Genomic DNA, 25,730 nt, shown 5'->3' with positions numbered 1-25,730 from the left:
TATAGGGTCGGAACGGTTCGGTACGGTACGGTATAGGTTTGCTTTTCCACTGCATGGAACCGAACGGTACGGTACGGCTCTGAAAAAACAGTACCTACTCGATTGTGGTTCCAACAGGTACCAAACTGGTACCATATCCCACAATCCTTTGCATGCAGTCACTACTAGCCACTGATTGGTCAGAGAATCACACCCACCCCATTGTTATCCCACCCACTTAACTTTAGTACTACTTTAGTGGAAAAGCAAACCTATACCGTACCGTACCGAACCGTTCCGACACTATACCATGCGGTACCGCAGTGGAAAAGCAAACCGGGCCAAGCAGGGCCGAGTAGAGCCGAGCTGGTACTAGCCGGTACTTGCAGTGGAAAAGTGCCAATAATGTATGTCAATGGCATTGCGGATGTCAGCGGAATACCATCCGCTGACATCTGATTTTCTTCCTTTCAGTTCTGTTCCGTTTTTTGGAATGGAACAGAACCCTATTTTTGTTCCGTTGAAAAAACGGAAAGGAAGCAAAATCGGATGTCAGCGGTGTCATCCGCTGACATCCGCAATCCCCATAGACATACATTATGTCCGTATATCATCCGCAAATGGATGGGATGATATGCGGACATACGGAGCGGATGACACAAGTGAAAAAAAAAAAAGCACCAGAGCGGATCGCAATGCGGTCTGCTCCCTGTGAAAGAGCCCTTAGGCTTTGTTCACACCATGTGCAGAGACCAAAAACAATTGTTCTCTATGTGCCCCGTTCACACCACAGCACGAGTATTATATGCGGATTTCTTATGTGCAGGAATCTGCAATGTGTATGCAGTTTACTGCGTGGAAAAAAAAAAAAACGGATGGGACATCAACTTTGTGGTGTGAACAATTGTTTTGTTTGTGTCCTTGCAGAGACATACATAATAAATACACACATCTCTGCACATGGTGTGGAAAAGCTTATGCAGGTCACATTTGTGCATTTTTTCCATCAGTTTTTATGCAAGTATGGTGTGAACGCGGCAGTAACAAAGAACTGGAGGGCACTTTGGGTACTTCTGTTAGAATTGTGTTTTAATGGTACTTTAGAGTAAAATGCATCCCAAGGCACATAGCAAAATGCACTGTAGGCCACCACCATGAACAGTTGTAAAACATTTTTCCCACAGGTGTGTGGGCCTCATTCATTCAAAAATGAATGATTACACTTTAAATCCTTTAACGAGGATCTATTGGAGGGCAAGTCTGGTGCCAGCAGCCGCGGTAATTCCAGCTCCAATAGCGTATATTAAAGTTGCTGCAGTTAAAAAAAGCGGTTAAAAAAAAAAAAAAAAATGTATTTACAATTTTTTTTGATTTATGGATCTGATTGCAGAGCTGCATTGATTTCAATCGAGGTATTCATACAGGAGCATAAAAAGGCACTGCCTTCAAATCCATAACATAAAATCCAAAAATCTGCATCTGAGAACACGCATAAAATCCATAACATAAAATCCAAAAATCTGCATCTGAGAACACGCATATACACATGTATACCCTTGAAAAAAAATAAACAAAAGAATACTTTTTATGCATTTAAAAAAAAGAGATGTATTTTACTGAATACACAGGAACTTTTGTTCCTTGCCTTAATGATCAGTAACATTTTTTTGAGCTGTGTAATAGCTGTGTGAATGAGGCCTTCAAATTTACATTCAATCTAATTATATTTTGCTTTCCCTGACCCCCCCCCCCCCCCCCCCCATTCAAAAAGCTCAAATAGTTTTGAAACAAAACCTTTCCATTTTTATTTAGGCTCTGTTCACATGTAGGTGTTTTGGGGAGTTTTTGGGGGCGTTTTTCTGCTCTAGAATCAGCTCTCAAAACGCCCAGCAAGACAAATCCTATTCATTTCAATGGCCCCTGTTCACATCTGAGCGTTTTGACGCTGTGAGCAAAACGCCCAACGCTCAAAAAAGTACAGGAGCTTCTTTTTGGGCAGATTACAGGCGTTTTCCATTGGTCTCTATTCAATCTAAAAACGCCTGCACAAAAAACGCCTGTAAAAACGCCTGTAAATCGCGGTAAAAAAAAAAAAAGCTACGCTCAGGTGTGAATGTAGCCTTAAGAATGGGAGTTAGTCAGTCAATCTAAATTTTGTAGATTGTGTGCACCAATGCAGCATGACAATGTGGCCCTTATGATGTGCCCTGTAGCATCCAATCATTTTCATGCCCTAAGGATTGTTAGGGATTACCTAAATTGCACTGTAAATGTCCTTCGAGTTTTATGAATGAATCAGAAACAAAAGATGTTTCACATAAAGATGGGATTTATGGGTAGGGGAGACATTTTCCTACACACCTCTTCATGTTCAATACTCCCACATTCAAGCTTATACAATAAAAGTATGTGAGTTGTAAGGAAGAAAAAAAATGAAATAAAAAAATGTGCAGCCTATTGTAACCAGTCAGCTTCCAACTTTCATTTCTACAGTCCCGAACTTACATCGGTCCTGGTGTGTTTAAAATCATTTTTTTTTAGACCCCTTTCACACTAGTGCGACTTGTCCCGCGATTTTGGACCGCAAAATCGCATGACAAGTCGTTTTCCATTATTTTCAATGAGCCCCATTCATATCAGTGCGTTTTGAAGTCGCACCGACTTCAAAGTAGTTCCTGCACTACTTTGGCACGATTTTAATGCGTTTTGAGGTATATAGCCATAGCTTTCAAAATCGCGTCAAAATCGTGGCAAAGTCGCGGTAAAAATCGTGTCGCATAAGTGTGAAAGGGGCCTAAATCATGCATTTTATAGATGCCAGTATTTTCTAAATTTGGTTTTTTTTTCCCCCCCAAATGGTTTAATGCATTTCCTCCTTTTTTAAATTGTTTTCAGCTTTTGCTAAACACAACATACATAAAAGAATGAAAATTAAACCATGAAACCAAAAACACAACATGAAAAAATACAAAAAAAAAAAAAAAAAGAAGAAGGAGGAGGTTTAATAATGACCATTATATACAACCACAAAAATGTTCAATAGACTGAAAGGGAGCGGAACAAAGTCAAATATCTCCATTTATAAAGAAAAATTATAACTGGCACTTCCATATTTAGGGTTAAGAAAAAAAAAACTGCCATTAAAGAAATATGGCGACAGGCGTTGCTGACCTCACTGTAAAGCCATTTCCACATGGGCGATTACCTGCAGACCCTGGATTCAAGAGGCAACGATCTGCAGATCGTTGGTATGACCGGTGTATGAAAACTGGAAGAGGCCGCTCAGCCTGCACAATGTAATGACAGACTGACAGCTGTCATCGCTCTTTGCATGTAGCCATGCACCAAGCAGTTTTCCTACACTTCTAAAGGTGATTCTGTGTCTACAGTATTAACACTTGTGAAGAAAGCCTAAAAAAATGTGTCTTGCCTGGCTATAATACTAGTAGGAAGTATTTAATGATGTTTGGGTCAGTGGCCCGGACAAACATATAGAGTCAGTAATCCTGACCTGCATACATTCTGTTTGGCAATTCAAAGTACTAAAGGCATTAGCTCAGAGTGCCAGACACCTAGTATTTTCAGAGGCAGAGGTCAGCAATGGCAGCCACCATACTTGTCTCAGTAAAAGTTTCCATTAACGTACAATACCAAGGACTCCTACCTATCCAACTCCCTTCAACTCAAAGGAAGAACAAGCTACAATATAATATAAAAAACTTCTCCTGCAGGACTGAATTGTAGCTGATCATGTGACCAAGCCTGGACATTTGGTCACCAAGCTTCTGGGCTAAAACCAAATTTGAGCGCTGCTTTTCCCATTCAAAAGGGACCATATAACTAACCATTTGGTCACAGGCCCGGGTACCATGAGATTCCACTCTCCAGCAACAGTAAGCTCCGGTTCGAACTGCTGCGACTTATCATGCAACTTGCAACACAAAGTCACATGACAAATCAAAACACATTCATTTCAAAGAGTGCCATACTAATCAATGCAACTCAACTTCACAGTGCTGCTGTTCACAGTTCCAATAGCAGGTCAAAAATGTACTTACAGTATTTATATTTAAAAAGCCAAATGATGGTTTTAAAGCATAACTAAAAAGGCAAAGCATTTTTTTTATTTTGGATAGAGGGGAGCTGGATTAGAACACCTGTCAGGTTTTACTGCTGTCCCCGTTAGGGAGATTCACCCTCTATTTGTCCTGTTTACCATTATCACTGAAAGTGAAAAAAAAAAAAAAAAAAAAATACAAAATTTTAGGTTTTTCTCAGAAAACGAATAGAGGGGAATTCTTCCAATGGGGACACTGAGGGGCCCAAGGAATTCCCTTATCAGGGATACCCTCTCCCTTCCTGTTTGGCTTTGGACGTAAATCTCCCCAAAGATAAAGATGGCAAAAACAAACCTTGCTGGGGTTATAACCCCCCCCCCCCCCCCTTACTCTAGCCCAGAGTTTCTCAACCTTTTTTTCAGTCAAGGCTCCCTTCAAATTTATGGACAGTCTCGAGGCACCCCATTCTAAAATGTAAAAAACTATTCTAAAAGCTTTACATAATGCAGCAACAGCCACACAAGTAGGACACCCAGCATTAGAGGTGATTTACTCTTCCAAAGCGAACTTGTGCACACTGGTACTGGCTAGTATTCCAGGGTTTCTCTTCTCCCTCAATTTCTCTCCATCAGTCAGCTAAGTTCACCCCAGTGCTGAGGGAGAGGGCCGAGGAGGGTCAATCAAGGATGCTGTGGAGACGACAGACATCCTCCTTATTAACTGATGACATCATTGGTTGTTAGGATGCCAGTGTGTAGAAAGTCATAATGGTACACAATGAAAATCTGTGGCTTTGTGTAACTAAAAGGAAGGCTTCATCCACCTTCCGGCTTGTATACAATTTTTGATCAATTTTTATGCATTTTGCTGAGGCACCCCTGATGAAACCTCAAGGCACCCTGGTTGAAAAAGTCGGCTCTATCCAAAATGAAAAAAAAAAAAAAAAGTATTGCCTATAGTTCTACTTTAAATATGAAATAACTAAGTTTGCATTTTTTTTGTTTTTTCTCCCTTCATTCCCTTGGAGATCATCTTTAACCACTTGCCGTCTGCTCACTCGAGCACTACTGCGGCAAAGTGGTTCGTTATCGTCTGGCGACGTAGACCTATGTCGCCAGACACTCCCCATTCTCGGCGGCGCGCCCGCGCCGCCGGAGGCTCGCCCGCGCCGCCGGAGGCTCGCTCCCGCTGTTTTCAGTCACAGCGGGAGTCGGGCCAGGGGGAGGAGCAGCGGCTCTTCCCCTATCGTCGGGGAATCGAGTGTGGAGATCCGCCTGCTTGTGCAAACACAAGCGGGCGGATCTCTGAAGTGACAGGCAGGGACAGATTGCAGGGTTCAGCATAGCTGAACCTGCGATCTGGCCCTGTGTCACTCCGTCTCCTCCCCCCACACACGTTAGTAAGCACCAGGCATACATTAACCCCTCCCTCTCCAATAAAATTAACCCCTTCCCTGCCAGTGTCATTTTTACAGTAACAGTGCATTTATATAGCACTGATTACTGTAGTAATGTCACTGGTACCCCCAAAAGGGTCAAAAATGTCAGTCAGTCAAGGGTCCGATCTGTCCGCCACAATGTCGCAGTCCCGCAAAAAAAAAAAAAAAAAAAAAAAAAAAAAAAAAAAAAAAAAAATCGCAGATCGCCGCCATTACTCGTTAAAAAAAAAAAAACACCAAAAATGACAGAAATCTTTCCCTTAGTAAACGCAATAACTTTTGCGCAAACCAATCAAAATACGCTTATTGTGATTTTTTTTACCAAACATAGGTAGCAGAAAACAAATTGGCCAAAAATTAAAAAAAAATTTAGATTTTTACATTTTTTTTGGGGGGGGGGGGGGAATTTCATATAAAAAAAATGTGAAAAATATTGTTATTTTTTCAAAATTTACACTCATTTCTTGTTTATAGCGCAAAAAGATCAAATACCACCAAAAGAAAGCTCTGTTTGTGGGAAAAAAAGGACGTAAATTTCGTTTGGGTACGGCGTCGCCCGACCGCGCAATTGTCCGTTAAAGTCGCACAGTGCCGAATCGCAAAAAGTGGCCCAGACGTAAGACAGCAAAAACCTCCGGTGGTAAAGTGGTTAAGGCGCTGGTGCTGACTAGGTCTACTCCTGTAATCATACATTTTTTCCACCACAATAACTGCACCTATGCCTCAAAAAATTAAGTTCCTGTCATAAAGGAGTTTAAGAATGCATTTCCCTGCCCAAAACGTTGGCAGTCTGCCTTTAAATAAAGAGCAAGCGCCAATGCAATGACTCAGTACAGGATGTCCATTTACTCAGCATGACACTACACTGACTTCCCCACATGTGTTTCCATTGTGTAGGCATCAAAAGCCCAGCAAGCTGCAGTAGGATTTCACAAATAAGAATATTGCGGGTACATGCGTACAGGGATGACCGAGCAGCCGTGTAAATGGAGGCCTAATAACACATGCACACCTGAAAATAAAGACATACATTAGACCACCCTCTCAACCTTTTTACACCAGAGGAAACCTGAAGATAATTTTCAAATTTCACGGAGCCCCTGCTAAAACTATTTAATTGCGTGTAAATGGAAAGAATGCAACCCAGGCAGACAGCGAACAGTCACAACACTGGCTCTGCCAAGTGGCCTTGGATCCAAAATTATGTAGGGTCCATTAGATGGGAGTCCAGTTAGCCACAGTTCATGGAACCACCCATGGAGGAGCCATAGGGTTTCCCAGAACCCTGGTTGAGAATGTCAAGGCTTTAATACTCAGCTATATACAGTAGAGGGGCTAATCCATATTCAACAGCACACAAGGGGAAGAGCAGAGTTGTGGTTGCTCAGAGGTACTGCACTATGACTAAACATACCCACGAGGATCAGCTAATCTGTTAGTAATGATAGCTGCAGATAGAAATTTGCAGTGGTGCATAGCTGCCAACTTATTCTTCCCTTGAAAAATATTCCTATATTTGTTTTAAATAAAGTAAATCTTTACTGAATTGATATAGGTTTCCACTACAGTTTTCGGTTTCTCAGACTCCACTACTAAAAGTGGAAGAAGTATGCAGTCATTGAAGCCATAACTGCTGATCTGTCTGCATACCCCTTTTGGGTGGAGGTGGGTTTTCATACAATGGTTAAGGCTCGGTTCACACTGATGCGATGCGGGAAGGCTGCGAATTCGCAGCCTGTTCCCGCATCGCACACGCACCCCCGGCAGTTCACACTGCCATATGCGATCCGCTGGGGGTGTCAATGTAATCTTAACGACACCCCCAGTTTGATCGCATATCGCAGTGCGATCGTGCAGTTCGCTGTGCGATCCGATCCTGATGCGGCAGCAAAAATGCCTCCTGTGCGTGTTTGCTGCGGGTGCGATGCGAATTTAGCCATACAAACTGTATGGCTAAACTCGCACCGCACAGCTGATCGCATGTCATGTCGGAGCAGTGCGCTCCGACATGACATGCGAACCCCGCACACGCAGTAGTGTGAACCGGGGCTCAAAGTGGATAAATAAGCAGCATAGCTACCAGATACAAGATAACTAAAAACAGATAGAAGATGCATTGACTACTGAAAGTGAACATGGTACATTAAAGGCACCCACAATATTACACACACAATATTACACAAGTGCGTGTCCTTATTTCATAAAGACGCTCCGAGTTACCACTTGCTAACCTTTTCTGCATGTTTGACATTTCCTAAGAGGCTTTGCAGCAGTTGTCATTTTCTACTTCATTGAGACTTCTAATAAATGGTGGGGGTGCGTATATACCCAGAATACCAATATACATCTAGGACAAAAATATATATAAATATTGCCGCTTACTAATCAGTGGCTACATCGGTTCCCTTTTTTTTTTTTTTTTTTTAAATATAAACGAATGGCAAAACTTTTTTTTTTTTGGATAGAAGGGAGAGGAATTTGAGCGCTTGTCAGTTTTTATTGCGGTTTGTATCCCCATTATTTTACAAGCAATTTTACCGTGATTTTGAGGCGAGTTTGACTGGGCTTGAATGTCTTTGGCCTTAAAACGCTTCAAAATCGTGGCAAAGTAGTGCAGGGACTACTTTGAAGTCGATGCGGCTTCAAGTCGCACAGATATGAAAGGTACTCATTGGAAATAATAGAGAACGACTTGTCATGCGATTTTGCAGTCCCAAATCGCATGACACGTCGCACAAGTGTGAAAGGGGCCTAAGGGAAATAATGTCTAAAGGGATGCAGACCCTGCAACTTTCCTCATTCTAATTATGCAGATACAGCAGCTGATTATCACACTCATACAGAGTCACTCTTCACAACACAGACAAACAGCTGTATCTTCAGAATATCAAAAGGTAAGGATGTGTAGCAAAGTTTGTTCAAATCCCTGCAATGTACATAGATCACCCAGAGAATGGTTTTCTCAACAAAAGTGGAGTTATGAACTGCTTGCCGACCACATCACGAGGATGAATGGTGGAAATGCGGCCTCCCTGCGCTAAATTGCGTACTTCGTACGAGATCTGCGAGTGCCCACCGGCCCAGCTGTGCTGTAAATCCTCACAGAACAAGCGGATTACCGAGTCCCGGCCAATGATTGACCACCAGCACCCGGTGATCCGCTCTGAGCTTCTCTGAACGCGGCTGTGTGAAAGTAAACACTGAGCTGTGTTCGTTGACAGGACATCTCATTATGTGTTCATTCTCTGCTAAGCAGGAAAGGAACTAATCTAGATCCCCAGGAAAAGCGGCACACAATACACACAAACACTTGTTAGGCACACATTTAACCCCTTGATTGCCCTAGATGTTAACCCCCAACTGCCCAGTGTCATTAGTACAGTGAAACTGTAAATTAGCAATAATCACTGTAATATTGTCACTGGCGATGCCAGTGACAGTTATCAATTAGTGTCAAATTGGCCACCGCACTCTCGCAGTCCCGCTACCAGTCGCTGATCACCGCCCATTAGTAGTAGTAAAAAATACATTTAAAAAATTGCAGTTCTATATATCTCATAGATTGTAGACACAATCATTTTCACACAAACCAATCAACACTCACTCTGGGCAGGCAGCGGCGGCTTCCCCCTCAGTCTCCTCCCCTCCTCGGGCAATAACATGGCTTTTCCTTTCGGACAATCGGGAAATGGGTCTCATGACCGCTTCCCGATTGGCCAGGAGGAGAATCAGTGTGGCAATATTCATTCGCTATTGTCACACAACTGGGTGGGCTCAGGGCGCAGATCACGTGCTTCAAAAAAAAAAAAAAAAAAAACCCCATTGGAATTCATGCGTCCAGCATGTAGATTAGGGGGCCGGATGCATGAATAGGGGGGGTGACTCCCCTGCGCCCCCAATGCACCAGCCGCTACTGCCAATCAATATACACTTATTGGATTGTTTTGTTACCAAAGACATGTAGCACAATACATTTTGGCCAAAATGTATTGAGAGGTGTTTTTTAATATATATATTTATTTATTTTTTTTCCCCCCAGGATTGTCAGTCTTTTTTACCTTTATATAATAAAAAATGCAGTGATCAAATACCACTAAAAGAAAGCATTATTTGTGCGAAAAAGGATAGAAATTTCGCTTGGGTGGAATACTGCATGACACACAATTGTCAGTTAAAGTAGTGCAGTGCCAAATAGCAAAAAATGGCCTGGCATGAAGGGGGTAAACGTAATCCAAATATTTTGTTTGAGACAGAGTTCACTTAGTTGTGGCCTCACATCCCTATATAAATTGTAAAAAAAATGTTCCTCTCCTTTATATTGATATACAATGAAGGGGGTAAAACCTTCCGGAACTAAAGTGGTTATTAGACCAAAATGGAACAAAAACAGAAGTTCATTGTTAAGGTTATCATACACTTGTATAGAAGCAGTCAAGAAAAACAAATCCACAGACTATCCAACTTCCTGCATTAATTGGCACCTTCTGCAAATATCACAAGTATCCCAAATCACCGATGGTAGTAAAAATGAATATCCTTCACAAATAGAATGAGGGTTGGCTTAGCTCTGCAGCTGAACAAGTAACAATTTCTGACCACAGAAAAGATTGTGATCTGTAACGAACATACAGCAATACATTTCAGGTCACAGCCAGAAAGAACTGTCCATGTTCAGTTTAGAAAAAAAAAAAATCTAGAAAACAATGCAACAAGACAGCCAAGCATGACTCTCCCCAACCTTACGGAACCTTACAGCAACTGCCAAACACCCAAAGGCATTGTATGTACGGGGCTGCAGAGTAAGAAAGAAATGTGCACTGCAGGTTTCTTTTTTTTTTCCTTACAAAGTATTCGCAAAGTTTCAGGCAGCATTGTTGATACTTTGTAGGCTCCCGCCACCTTCCACGGCTCTCCCGTTCCACCGGGAGACCCGGGCATCCTACCTGCACAGCTGCCGTAGACCCGATCAAAGCCACATTCGGCTCTGATCGGGTCTCCATGTAAAAAAACAGGAAGTGACGTCATGACATCACTTCCGGGTACTCGACGCCAAATTAAAAAAACTGACAGCATTCAAAACAGCCAAACTTGGCGTTTTGAATGCTTTTCAGTGCAGAGGAGGGGTTTGGGGTCTTTTAGACCCCCAGATATTGGTATTAAAAAAACGATATCGGTCGATCACTAATTTTAGCACCATTTGGAATTGCGAGCTAATTCGCACCGTTTCTGCCAGGGATACAAAATTGCACGTGTGAACGGGGCCTAAAGCAACTCCAGTTTGGAAAGGTTAAACTCCCTAATCTTAATGGGAGATCCATGGATGCAATCACATCATCTTGTTGCAGGAAGGCATACGTTACTGAAACGCATGTTAAACACATTGGCGTGATGCATTGCTATTCATTCAGAATGGTACTTCAATACACCCAACAATGGAAGGGTGCGGCAGCACGGCATGTTCTGTGGTGTGCTGTCAAAAATGTTGCATTCACCATTTGCTGTCAGCAAACTGCAACACACGTTAGTGCATTGCTGCATGTTGCGCAGCAACAGGCGTTTTTCAGTTTTTTTGCATTGGCTTCCATTTAAAATGAAAAGCACCAACATACTTAAAGGGTGACAAAAGTTCTGCTGTTATACATTGCAAACAGGCTGCCACCTTACTGCAGAAGAGACATGCAATGCCCCTTCCTCAATAAAAAACACTTGCCTGCTCTCAGCATTCCTTGGCATGTAAAATGAGTTGAGCAAGTGCAGCTCAGCTTACAGCTCCTTGCCCGGTCCCTGTGTGCCAGGATGAGTACCGTATTTGCCGGCGTATAAGACGACTGGGCGTATAAGACGACCCCCAACTTTTCAAGTTAAAATATTGCTTTTGGGATATACTCGCCATATAAGACTATCCCCCTTCCGAAGCAAGGCAACACCATTGAAAAACATTTTCTCAGATCTCTTGTATGCCTCCAAGGTACTGTAAGAAAGTGAGATAACCATTCAAACAGCACACTAGGTGCTGCATGGCTCTGTCACAGTGTGCCACATAGCTTTTGGGTACCCATTTTGTTATTGCTAAACTGTGTTATAGTCTATCATTCAGTACAGCTATAAATTAACAAAGTTAGCACCCAAAAGCCATGTAGCACACTGACAGAGTAATGCAACAGCTAGTGCTCTGTGTCCTAATGCTAATCATTGTAAGGCACTTTGAGGATTCTACAGTGCGGTACTTAAGACATTACAATATCCATTTAGTCCCTACTCACTGTGTGCTGCCAGTGCCATGCTACCCGCCGCCATCGGGATTAGTTTTAAATCTCCCGCTCCCTGCGAGTCACCTCACATACCGTAGTCCGAATATACCGAGTGCATGACAGTCAGATCACTCTGCCGCCAGACAGAACTTCCTGAACATGCGACGCGGCGCTGATAATGTACATGGGCCCGAAATAGAAGAAAAAGTCCCTGCATTGCTCCAATCTCCTCTCTTGAAGGTACCTTGAAAATGATATACTCGGCGTATAAGACGACCCCCGACTTTTGAGAAGATTTTCCTGGGGTAAAAAGTTGTCTTATACGCCGGAAAATACGGTAGCTCCTGGGCATGCACAAGAATGACATCCTCCTGCCCCAGATTTAATCCAGCCATGTACACAAGCAGCGGCTCCAGCCACTGTCTCTCTCCTTATTGGCTTGCCATTGGCTCCCGCTGCTGTCAATCAAATCCTGTGACATTGGAGCGGGGGCTGTCTGTGTCAATGGATGGAGCAGTGGGACTCAGGAGTGAGCCCATACAGGTGCCCCCATGGAGGCAGCTTTCCGCGGGGACACCTAATCTAGAGGAGCCTGGAGCACCCAGAAGAAGAGGATCAGGGCTGCTTTGTGCAAAAACATTCCAGATGCGGGGTCTTTGGTCATCCTAATCAGTGGGCATGGGATGACATACTGCAACTCCCCACATATGAACACAGATATGCATTCAACATCAAGGGATGCTGAGAATGCAGACCGAGCTGTGCATGAACCCTCTCTTGCTCGCTGCCAAGATGGAATATGGGATTTTAAAAGTTTGGGACTTTAAATGAGGCAAGCGACGGATATTCAAGTAGAAAATGCATCTTGACATGCTTATTGTCATAAATATAAAGCACATTACAGTAGATACATGTGTGATAGCAATTTCATATTAGGTACATAGGTAGGTTACAAATTATACATTATACATACACACAGTATCTCACAAAAGTGTGTACACCCCTCACATTTGTTGTACTCACTTTTGTTGCCAGTGGATTAGACATTAATGGCTGTGTGTTGAGTTATTTTGAGGGGACAGCAAATTTACACTGTTAGTCTCCATTCACACTACCGCGACTTGTCAGCCTGACAAGTCGCGGTCCGTCCCGGTCCATGCAGTGCTACAGGACCCGTTCTAATAGGAGCGACACAAGTCGCTCCGACTTAGAAAAAGGGTCCTGTACTACTTCGGGGCGACCTCGGAGCGACTTGCATAGACATTCATTATATGAAGTCCATGCAAGTCGCGGTGCACGCGACTTGACAGGTCGCCCCCGGGGTCGTGCCGCTTCAGTGTGAATGTGGTCTTATACAAGCTGTACACTCACTACTTTACATTGTAGCAAAGTGTCATTTCTTCAGTGTTGTCACATGAAAAGATATAATAAAATATTTACATAAATGTGAGGGGTGTACTCACTTTTGTGAGTGTGTGTATATATATAATGTGATTGAAATTCAAACAAGTCCATGTCAAAAAATAAATAAAAAAGTCCACATAGGAGATCTTTGTGAAAACTTTTCACCACACGGCGTATATCAGTGTCATCGCCCCCTTTCAGTTGTCCACTCACCAGATGTATATGCCAAATATTCTCATATTGGCAAACGGGTAGACACAATCAATCCCACAAAATCATAAAAGTGAGGGGTCCCTATTATGTTTTTCTCTAAAGTGAAGTGAGACACTATGTTTTTTAAAAACCTTTTTTAAATATTGGCTATATGTTCGGTTTGCAAATTCATAATAGTCTTTTAGTTCTCCCAACATAATAGATCACATGGACAGCATAATAAACCACATGTGTTGTGCTACATGCAATAAATTCATTTAGAGTGAATTCTTTAGAGTCGATTCACACTATTGTCAGTCCCGTGCACCGCAACTTCGGCGCGACTTGCATGGACTTCATATAATAGAAGTCTATGCAAGTCGCTCCGAGGTCGCCCCGAAGTAGTACAGGACCCTTTTTCTAAGTCGGAGCGACTTGTGTCGCTCCTATTAGAACGGGTCCTGTAGTAGTCAATGGACTGCGAGGGACCGCAACTTGTCAGGCTGACAAGTCGCCTGACAAGTCGCTCTAGTGTGAATCGAGTCTTATTGTCATTATTAATAGAGGTTCTACCTCTATTACTAATCTGTACCATCCTGCAAGAGCTACGTTTACGGCACGGGAAAAAAAAAACTTTGTCAATAAGTATTTTTTGTTGGCCAGGTGGATCCAAGATTTTTTTAACCACTTGGTGACCAAAATTCGGGGCTTTTCTATAAATGAACCCGGGGATATTTGGAAGAAGTGGTTCCAAATCTTTGCCCATACCAAGGATATACCAATGTTTCTTGAACATATTTTCAATATCCTTATATTGGTAATGGGAATTAGAAATAAAACTTCATTGATGCTGGTTTGGTTCTAGTCTTGATTTAGGGTCCCAAATTCTTCAGGCAATAACGCCACTTCATTAAATGTTTTATCTAAAAACTCCTTTCTGTAACCTTTTTGTAAAAATCTTTTTTAAAAATGGACGACTGGTTGATATAAATCATCATGCTTACTACAATTACGTTTAACCAGTAGCATCTGCTCCTTTGTGATAGATAGATAGATAGATTAGATAGATAGATAGATTAGATAGATAGATAGATAGATTAGATTAGATAGATAGATAGATAGATTAGATTAGATAGATAGATTAGATAGATAGATTAGATAGATAGATTAGATAGATAGATTAGATAGATTAGATAGATAGATTAGATAGATAGATTAGATAGATAGATAGATAGATAGATAGATAGATAGATAGATAGATAGATAGATTAGATAGATAGATTAGATAGATAGATAGATAGATAGATAGATAGATAGATAGATAGATAGATTAGATAGATAGATTAGATAGATAGATTAGATAGATAGATTAGATAGATAGATTAGATAGATAGATTAGATAGATAGATTAGATAGATAGATTAGATAGATAGATTAGATAGATAGATTAGATAGATAGATAGATAGATAGATAGATAGATAGATAGATAGATAGATAGATAGATAGATAGATAGATAGATAGATAGATAGATAGATAGATAGATAGATAGATAGATAGATAGATAGATAGATAGATAGATAGGACATAGATAGATAGATAGGACATAGATAGATAGATAGGACATAGATAGATAGATAGGACATAGATAGATAGATAGGACATAGATAGATAGATAGGACATAGATAGATAGATAGGACATAGATAGATAGATAGGACATAGATAGATAGATAGGACATAGATAGATAGATAGGACATAGATAGATAGATAGGACATAGATAGATAGATAGATAGATAGATAGGACATAGATAGATAGATAGATAGGACATAGATAGATAGATAGATAGGACATAGATAGATAGGACATAGATAGATAGGACATAGATAGATAGGACATAGATAGATAGGACATAGATAGATAGGACATAGATAGATAGGACATAGATAGATAGGACATAGATAGATAGGACATAGATAGATAGGACATAGATAGATAGGACATAGATAGATAGGACATAGATAGATAGGACATAGATAGATAGGACATAGATAGATAGGACATAGATAGATAGGACATAGATAGATAGGACATAGATAGATAGGACATAGATAGATAGGACATAGATAGATAGGACATAGATAGATAGGACATAGATAGATAGGACATAGATAGATAGGACATAGATAGATAGGACATAGATAGATAGGACATAGATAGATAGGACATAGATAGATAGGACATAGAGATATAAAATAATAAATAAAAACTTGGGGGCATCCTGCAGTGCTCAACGCGTTTCTTGGCCACTTCCTCAGGAGCAGATGCACCATCATGTCTGCAAAAGACGCACATACCAATATAATCTAGTATTTTGACTCAAACATCAAAAAGGAAGATCAAATGAGGAAGGAAGGAAATATCCAATCCTAATTACTTACATGGGGCTAGAGTTCCAGAACATGCAGTATTGCGGAACCAGGGTCACTAAGGGAGCGGAGGTGATAAGAACCCACGTTTGGAACGGGTGCCTAAAAAGTGTCCCCCGGAAATATAGTCTCCATGTAGTATTAGAGGTAGTACCTCCAAAGTATCTGTGAAGTTATTCATTTATGAATAACTCCTTATAAATGCATGAGTAAAAATGAACAGTATCCATTTGGAGAATGTGAAAAAAAAAAAAATCAGAAATAAAAAAAATAAAAAATGTGTGAAAAGGGCAAGAAAGGTGCAAACAAAAATGTACTACTGAAACCAAAGCCAGGTGCAAGGAAAGAATAAAGCAGTTATGCAAGGTATTACGGGTTATGGGATTTGTAGCGTGCAAACAGCAGTGCACACAGCTGCAACTAATGTGTAGGGATGGGCTCAGGCCTGTTCAGAAGGTAGTCCCAACCCACTAGAGCAATCCCGCCAGAAAACCCTCACTCTACCAATCAGACTGCGAGTCATTTCCTGGCCCACAGCTGCACATACACACGCTGCCTATGATTGGGGGCTAGGATCCAAACACACCTGATCCCATCCCTACTAAACTAATGTGCATTGCTGGTTCATAAAAAACAGAAGCGAGGGTGGAAAAGAGATGTTTGGGAGCTCATGGAGGATTAACGAGGTAGAAAATCACAGCAAAATAATATCATAAAAACTAGATAGAGATGTATACTATATGGAATATTTTAGGAGAATAAGGATGTAGTTAAACATCACTTTAAAGTAGCTACGGTAGTTTTAGGCTAAACTAACTCTAAATTGACTGGTCCCATGCTGAGCGGTGGCTTCTCTGTGTTGGGAGTGCGTAGAAGAGGTAGACATAAATGGAAGCCCCATAGTAACTCTATGGGTGATGTCACTTCCCAGCCCTGGTCAGCTGTCACTTCTACACAGCATCCGCCCTTGGAGACCGGACCGGAGCGGCTGCAGAAAAGTTTTGCTTTACAGGGTTAGATAGATAAGTATTAGAATGTGGCTGCCAGTAGATTTAGAGTTAGGCTGACCACACATGCTCAATTTTCTGTTGGATTTACCAAAAACCACATAATATGAGGTCAAAACTAAATAACACTTTCAATTGTATCCAAGTAGGCAGGCCTTTGTACTACATAGTTGAAGGTAAATCTAAAGAAAATTGTATAATGTATGGCCAGCTTTAGTTTTAAGCTGAACTTCTACTTTAAAATCTGTTTTGGAACTCGGTTGACTTTACACCTATGGAGAGTGTTCACGTGTGTGGTTTAGTCAGCCCAGTCATTGTTAATGGATTTCCAATACAACCCAACCTGGACTCTCCCCACCCCCCCCACCCCCTTTTTCTTTTTACTTCCTTCTTAAATAGTTCAATGCTTTACTTGAAAGCTTTGCAATTACTTCTTATTGGCTTGCACATTGTTCTTTTCCATAACAGAAGTCTGTATACAGAAGGCCTAAGGTAGAGATTGCCAGTCTGTTCCCCGCACTGCTAACAAGGCCTCAGCATGAACCCTGACCACAATACAGACAACATCAACAAATCATAACTGGACTAACCATTCAGTTTACCGTAAATATCCTAAAATAGTAACATCGAGTGACACAGAATACTATGACAATGCAAAAAATCAATAGTCACAGCTTTATTTATCTTCTTTTTCTATTGTCTGAGAGCTTCTGCAGCACCTTCCAAACTTTTCCAGGATCACTAGCAGTGCATCAAAATCATACAGAGCCATCATGATCCCTCACCTTTCCTAGACCGAAGTATATAGGATACATGAATGACAAATTATATTCCTTGTGGCTTATGCCAGCTCTTAAAGCAGAACTACATCTGCACCACAAACCAAAAACGCTAAAAAATTGTAATATTCAAAGCCAACTCTCCCATCCTTTATTTTGCCAAGAGATTACTTTAAAGAACACCCCCTAGCATTTTTGGCCATGGTCATCTTGAGTAAGGGCGGATGACTCATGTAGTATTTACTTCCTGGAAACCATCTGCCCTTACTTAGCTCAGGCATTCAGGCAGGAGGGTGTGCTCAGCTGATAAAGCCCCTCCTCCTCCTCTCCCGAAGACTCCTGGGATGTATGACATTTGCCTAGGCCTGAAAAGCAGGAAGTAACTGAAGAAATGTAAAAAAAAGAAGGTTTAAAACAAAAATATATATGATATTCTTCCTGATCCATTTACTAATGCTAGTAGCAGAAAGATTAAAAACAGTGTTGATTTAGAGCCGGTTCACATTACCGCGACCAGAAAGTCGCCCCATGAAGGAGCGACTTTTTAGCGTGACGGGGAAGAGACTTGGGGAAGAGAGGCGACTTTGTCTGTGGGGAATGCCTGGCTAATCTTTTTCTTCTTCCTGGAAAGTCTGATCACAGTCGCTTGAAAATAAATAAGGATCCTACTTGGAGGCGACTCCCATTGAAGTCTATGTGCACAAGTCGGATAGAGGTTGCCTTGAAGTAGTACAGGAACCTTTTCTGAAGTCGGAGCGACTTCAGTAGTGCATATTAAGACGGCTCTGATTCATTTACATTGAATTTGTGATGACAAGAGACTTGGAGTGACTTGAGGGCACACAAGTCGTGTCCCAAGTCGGAGTAGTGTGAACCGGCTCTGAGAGAGTGAAGGTCTGCTTTAACTATCCCACTATCAATATCAATCTGCCGCAACTCAATCAAAGTCCTCTGCTAGGTGACATTACACTAACAAAATCCAAAAATTTCAGCAACCGCAGACTGAACATTAGAACTCTGCTACATCAAACAACAACAAGTGAGCAAGCTAGCCCTGGCCTTAAAAGGCATCAATAGTCAAATATCCCCCCCCCCCCAGTGTGGGATGGAATGGGGGGGGGGGGGTTAGAATTCCAGTCAGGTCTTTCTACTATTAAGGGCTCTCCTTAAGAGAGATTTCCCTTCACTTCCTGTCCTGGTGACACCTATTTAGAAAGTGAGTAAAAATCTGCAAAATGGAAACAGACAAAAAGTTGACAAGGTTTCTAGCCTTCCTATTCCTAATGAGTAAGGCTTCTTTCACATGGGTACTCCGTTTTTGTCGTCCGTTCAGTCACTTTTTTCATCCGTTTGCGGATGATATACGGACATAATGTTAGTCTATGGGGATTGCGGGTGTCAGTGGATGACACCGCTGACATCCGATTTTGCGTCCTTTCCGTTTTTTAAACGGAAGAAAAATAGGGTTCTGTTCCGTTCCAAAAAACAGAACAGAACTGAAAGGGCACAAAATCGGATGTCAGTGGATGGTCATCCGCTGACATCCGCAATCCCATTGACATGCATTATGTCCCTAAATCATCCGCAAACGGATGGGGTGATATACGGACATACGGAACGCCCGTGTGAAATAGGCCTAACTCAACTTTTTTTTATTTATTTAAACAAAAGCATCCCCCTCTGGGTGATCTCTGTACATTACAAGGATTATTATGAAGAAATAGTGGTTTGCTTATCGGTGTCCATGTGCTCAGTGAATCTGTATGGGAGTGATTTTATAATTATCAATCAAATCAGCTGCTGGACCTGCAGGGCTCTAAATGAGGAAAGCGGTGTGGTCTGCATCCCTTTAGATGAGATTTCCTTTTGAGAGTATCTCACCAAAAATGACATTTTGTTCCAGGGGATGCTCAAAATCTGTCTTGTGTCTTAGTGCAGACTTCTGGGAAAATCAGTGAGCCAACCACACAAGCAGAAAAAGTATTTTTCCTTCCATCAGGGTCATTGTTGAGAGTTTTTCCCACCGTCTGATAAAACTGTCACCAGAACAGTTGGTGGAAAATGTCTGCAGATCGGCATCCGATCAGCGCTGGCAGTCAATGGCTGAGAGTGCTGACCGCTTTGTTCTGGTGGGTGGGGGGGTCAGAACAGAATAGGAAATTACTGCACCAAAATCTGATTTCTAACCAAACCTACATTGCATGCAGCAGATTGCTGCCGATGGTGGGGGTAGTACAGCTTTGCTGCAGTGGCCCACACAAAAACAAATCTGTTCTACCCCCCCCCCCCCACTATCAACAGCGATCTGCAGCATGCACTCATGGGCAACACAAGCCACCCTGAGTACTTGGAATGCGAAGTACAATATGCAAGAGAAAACCATGCACAATGACCTGTCACCACCTAAGAGGTTCTGCAGAATCTTTAGATGGTCTACACTTTTTTAGTAACACCAGAAATAGAATAACAAACTTCAACTAGAATGGACCCAACATAAGACATAAAATGTACTCCACTGAAACAATTATGAATTATAAACAAATTCTAATTATTAATAAACCGGGCCTACATTGCCCATCTGTGCATGTAGCAGATAGTCCTTGATGGTGGGGGGTAGTACAGCTTAGTTGTGGTGGCCTATTACCAAAACTTATCTGTACTCCACCATCAATGACTTTCTGCTGCATGTACTGAAGAGCAGCAAAGGCCTAAAACACAGGGCTCACAAGTGTCACTAGAAATACATAGAATAGAACTTGGACACAATGACCTGTCCCCGCTAAAGAGGTTCTACAGCAGCTCCCAAACTTCCTTTGCCTTCTCTGGAAAAAAAGCACCCTGCATGCCAACTGTACTGTTTATGTGCAAAGAAATAAAAAAATAAAAAAGTGTTACAATAAAGTTTGAAAACAATACTGGAATACGGTGATCTGCTCTAATTTCCTCCTCACATCTAAGAAGTTCTGCAGCAGCTCTAAGCCTTCCTATGCTTATTCAGGATCACAAGTCATAGAACGAGTGCAGACCCAACATGAAACATCAACTTTACTCCACTGACATAAAAAAGTGAATTATAAAGTAATCCAGTTCTGGTTCAGTCCAGAACGACTCTGCACTACACCCCCCACCATCAACAACAATCTGCTAAATAATAGGCAATGCAGGCCTTTTGACAGATGACTTAAAAGGGTCCTCATATTTATGTAGGTAGAACTAAACAAGAGGTTCTGCAGCATCTCCCAGACTTTCTATACCTAAACTGGATCAGTAGGAAGTGCAACATAAAAAGCATTCTGCTGCATGAAGCAATGAGCAATACAGGCCACCCATAGGGTTTGGAAGTATAACTATAAATATACAGGACAGAACTGGGACACATTAACCTATCTCCCCCCCCCCCCCCCCCACCCACCTAAGGAGGTTCTGCAGCAGCTCCCAAACTTCCTTTGCTTTGTCAGGACAGGACGCATCCTGCATTCCAAGTGTTACAATGTATTAATGTATACATAAATAATGCCAAGTGTTTCTATTTAAGAAATCAGTAAATAAATGTTACAATAAACATGGAAGACATGGGATACAGTGATTGGCTCCAATTTCTTCCTCCCATCTAAGAGGTTCTGCAGCAACTCAAACCTCAAACTTCCTCCACTCATCCAGGATGAATGCATACACAGCTGCTTGAAGTGATGGGCAATGCAGGCCATCCACACAGGGCTCAGAAGTGTCATATATATATATATATATATATATATATATATATATATAGATAGATAGATAGATAGATAGATAGATAGATAGATAGATAGATAGATAGAGAGAGAGAGAGAGAGAGAGAGATATAGAGATAGATAGGAAAGGCCTGAGACACAGGGACCTACCCCCACCTAAGATGTTCTGCAGTAGTTCCCAATCTTCCTTAGCTTTGTCAGGACCAGAAGTTTTACAATAAATGCCAAGTGTTACAATGTATAAATAAATGCAATGTGCTACAATGTGTTTATATACAAATAAATAAATCCCAAAGGCTACAATAAACATGAAGACAGTACTGGGATACAGTGATTGGCTCCAACTTCCAGCTCCCATCTAAGAGGTTCTGCAGCAGCTCCCAAGCTGAGGCCTCTACTCATCCAGGATCAATGTATATGTAGCTGTATGAAGTGATGGGCAATGCAGGCCATCCACACAGGACCTGGAAGTGTCACCATAAATATATAAGGGAGAACTGAGACACAGGGACCGGCCCCCACCTAAGAGGTTCTGCAGCAGTTGGCAGTCCTCCTCAGACTACCCAGTGATAGTAATAAAGAAGTAGTGATAGGAGCCCGGGGGTCCCATCCGTATTTACAAGTCTCTCCACCCCTCGGTGATAGTAATAAGGAAACAGTGATGGTGGTTCCCTCCCCCCTAGTGATAGTAATGAGGAAGCAGTGATGGGGGATCCCCTCCATGTACAGAAGTCCCCCCCCCCATACTGAGGAAGCAATGATGGGGGATCCCCTCAACATACAGAAGTCTTCCCCCCCCCCCCAATACCGAGGAAGTAGTGATGGGGGATCCCCTCAACATACAGAAGTCTTGCCCCCCCCCCCCAATACCGAGGAAGTAGTGATGGGGGATCCCCTCAACATACAGAAGTCTTGCCCCCCCCCAATACCGAGGAAGTAGTGATGGGGGATCCCCTCAACATACAGAAGTTTCCCCCCCCCCCATAGTAATGAGGAATGAGTGATGGGGATCCCCTCCATGTACAGAAGTCCCCCCCCCCCCCATACTAATGAGGAAGCAGTGATGGGGGATCCCCTCCATGTACAGAAGTCCCCCCCCATACTGAGGAAGCAATGATGGGGGATCCCCTCAACATACAGAAGTCTTCCCCCCCCCCCATACCGAGGAAGTAGTGATGGGGGATCCCCTCAACGTACAGAAGTCCCCCCCCCATAGTAATGAGGAAGCAGTGATGGGGGATCCTCTCCATGTACAGAAGTCCCCCCCCCCATACTGAGGAAGCAATGATGGGGGATCCCCTCAACATACAGAAGTCTTCCCCCCCCCCCATACCGAGGAAGCAGTGATGGGGATCCCCTCCATGTACAGAAGCCCCCCCCCATACTAATGAGGAAGCAGTCATGGGGGATCCCCTCAATGTACAGAAGTCTCCCCCCCCCCATACTGAGGAAGCAGTGATGGGGTCCCCTCAACGTACAGAAGTTTCCCCCCCCCCCATAGTAATGAGGAATGAGTGATGGGGATCCCCTCCATGTACAGAAGCCCCCCCCCTCCCATACTAATGAGGAAGCAGTCATGGGGGAACCCCTCAATGTACAGAAGTCTCCCCCCCCCCATACTGAGAAAGCAGTGATGGGGTCCCCTCAACGTACAGAAGTTTCCCCCCCCCCATAGTAATGAGGAATGAGTGATGGGGATCCCCTCCATGTACAGAAGTCCCCCCCCATACTAATGAGGAAGCAGTGATGGGGGATCCCCTCCATGTACAGAAGTCTCCCCCCCATACTAATGAGGAAGCAGTGATGGGGGATCCCCTCCATGTACAGAAGTCTCCCCCCCCCCATACTGAGGAAGCAGTGATGGGGGATCCCCTCAACATACAGAAGTCTCCCCCCCCCCCATACCGAGGAAGCAGTGATGGGGGATCCCCTCAACATACAGAAGTCTTCCCCCCCCCCCCATACTGAGGAAGCAATGATGGGGGATCCCCTCAACATACAGAAGTCTCCCCCCCCCATACCGAGGAAGCAGTGATGGGGGATCCCCTCAACATACAGAAGTCTTCCCCCCCCCATACCGAGGAAGCAGTGATGGGGGATCCCCCTCCATGTACAGAAGTCCCCCCCCCATACTGAGGAAGCAGTGATGGGGGATCCCCTCCATGTACAGAAGCCCCCCCCCCATACTAATGAGGAAGCAGTCATGGGGGATCCCCTCAATGTACAGAAGTCTCCCCCCCCATACTGAGGAAGCAGTGATGGGGTCCCCTCAACGTACAGAAGTTCCCCCCCCCCCCATAGTAATGAGGAATGAGTGATGGGGATCCCCTCCATGTACAGAAGCCCCCCCCCCCTCCCATACTAATGAGGAAGCAGTCATGGGGGAACCCCTCAATGTACAGAAGTCTCCCCCCCCCCCATACTGAGGAAGCAGTGATGGGGTCCCCTCAACGTACAGAAGTTTCCCCCCCCCCCCCATAGTAATGAGGAATGAGTGATGGGGATCCCCTCCATGTACAGAAGTCCCCCCCCCCATACTAATGAGGAAGCAGTGATGGGGGATCCCCTCAATGTACAGAAGTCTCCCCCCCCCCATACTAATGAGGAAGCAGTGATGGGGGATCCCCTCAACATACAGAAGCCCCCCCCCCCCATACTAATGAGGAATGAGTGATGGGGGATCCCCTAAACGTACAGAAGTCTCCCCCCCCCTTACTGAGGAAGCAGTGATGGGGGGTCCCCTCCATGTACAGACTTCTCTATCCCCCCTCAGGGAGAGGAGTGCCCCCCAGTAATAGTAATGAGGAAGCAGTGATGAGGAGTCCCCTCCATGTACAAACCCCCCTAAGGAAGAGGAGTGCTCTCTCCCCCCCCCCCCCCCAGGCCGCTCTCACTCACCCACTCCGTACTTCTCCTCTCTCTTGGTGGGGATCCAGCGGGTCATGGTCCTCCCTGCTCCGGTCACAGCCGCCCGGGACCATCCAGCTCTGTGAGGGGGAGGCGGCGCGGAGCCCACAGGAACAACAGAAGAAGAAGAATAAGAAGTAGTGAGGAGGAGGAGGATTACAATGTAACTTTGTGATCTGTAGGAAGAAGGAGGAGGAGGAGGAGGAGGAGGAGGAGGAGGAGGAGGAGGAGGAGGGGAGCCCGGCCCGGCTGGCGTGTCAGGGATTTCCTGGAGGCGGGGAGGAGCGGCACACAAGGTGTGAGCGGACAGGACACTGGACTCTGCCCTCCCTCAGGCCGCCATTTCCAGCCCCCCCTTTTTTTTGGGGGGTGGGAGCAGCGAGAAGTTTGTTGTGGAGGGGAGTCACGTGAGGCCTGGGTGACGTCAGGGCTGGAAGCGGGAGAAGAGGGAAGAGAAGGGAATGTGGTGACTGTCAGTGAGGGACAAAAGTTTTACCTCACAGTCATTTTACCCCTGTGAGGAACTAGGCTCGTTACCTATGGCAACCAATGGCGGCTGCTTGGTTGCTAAGGGTGACCAGACACGTTCTGCTTCTCCCAATGTAAACATATTGTGGTGAAGGATTTCCAATAGGAATATATACAGGAAAAATAAGAGTTTTCTATTGTTTTGTTAGGACTCTGCACCTCAAAGTATAAAGAAGCGGCTCCTACAGGCTTTGAGCTCTCATTTTTTCTGTCTGGAAACTCGCCTCCATGTTGGCCGATGTGTCTGTGCACACTTATGCGATGCGGGAAGGCTGCGAATTCGCAGCCTGTTCCCGCATCACAAACGCACCCTTGGCAGTTCACACTGCGATATGCTGGGGGTGTCAATGAAATGTTAACGACACCCCCAGTTTGATCGCATATCGCAGTGCGATCTTTACAGTTCGCACAGGATCGGATCGCACAAGTGTGAACCACTGTGCGATCCGATCCTGATGCGGCTGGAAAAAAAGGGTCATGTGCGACTTTTGTGCGGGTGCAGTGCGAATTTAGCCATACAAAGTGTATGGCTGAATTCGCACCGCACAGCCGATCGCATGTAATGAAGGAGCAGTGCGCTCCGATATTACATGCGATCGCCGCAGCCGCAAGAGTGTGAACCGGCACTACAAGAATTTTCATAACATTAGCAACTCCATTTTCGATATGGAACTGACATACAAAAAAAAAAAAATAAAATGGACGATCTGTTGTCTGATTTTCAGGTCATGTGTACGGGCCATTAGAGTCCTTTTACACTGAGGAGTTTTTCAAGCGCTTTTGCGTCAAAAAAAGCGCCTGAAAAGCTCAAGAATAATGCTTTTCATTAAAATCAATGAATGCTTTCACACTGAGGTAGTGCGGTGAAAAAAATCCTGCATGCATCATCTTTGGAGCATGGTTGGAGAGCTATAAAAAAAGGGTCCCAAAAACGCCCCTCTCCTTTGAGATGAATGGGAAGCGCCTTAAAAGGGCTTTAAAAATGGCCCACAGCGTTTTTGGTACAGTTTTTGAGTCACCTGTTTC

General features: G+C 43.5%; 1 protein-coding gene across 1 annotated transcript in view; it reads right to left on the bottom strand.

Annotated features, from left to right (window-relative positions):
• The window catches only part of DOCK1 (dedicator of cytokinesis 1), a 696,032-nt gene extending 671,676 nt beyond the window's left edge, over nt 1-24,356 (bottom strand). Inside the window, exon 1 of the mRNA XM_082266717.1 lies at nt 24,168-24,356. Coding sequence (XP_082122843.1) covers nt 24,168-24,213 — 46 coding nt within the window. The 5' untranslated portion in view covers nt 24,214-24,356. The remainder of the gene's footprint in view (nt 1-24,167) is intronic.
• Between the last annotated feature and the right edge of the window lie 1,374 nt (nt 24,357-25,730).

This window comes from Pelophylax lessonae (genome assembly GCF_965119305.1).
Source record: "Pelophylax lessonae genome assembly, chromosome: 9".
Lineage (NCBI taxonomy): Eukaryota > Metazoa > Chordata > Amphibia > Anura > Ranidae > Pelophylax > Pelophylax lessonae.
Note: the sequence above shows the minus strand (reverse complement) of the source record. Positions and strands in the feature narration are given on the sequence as shown.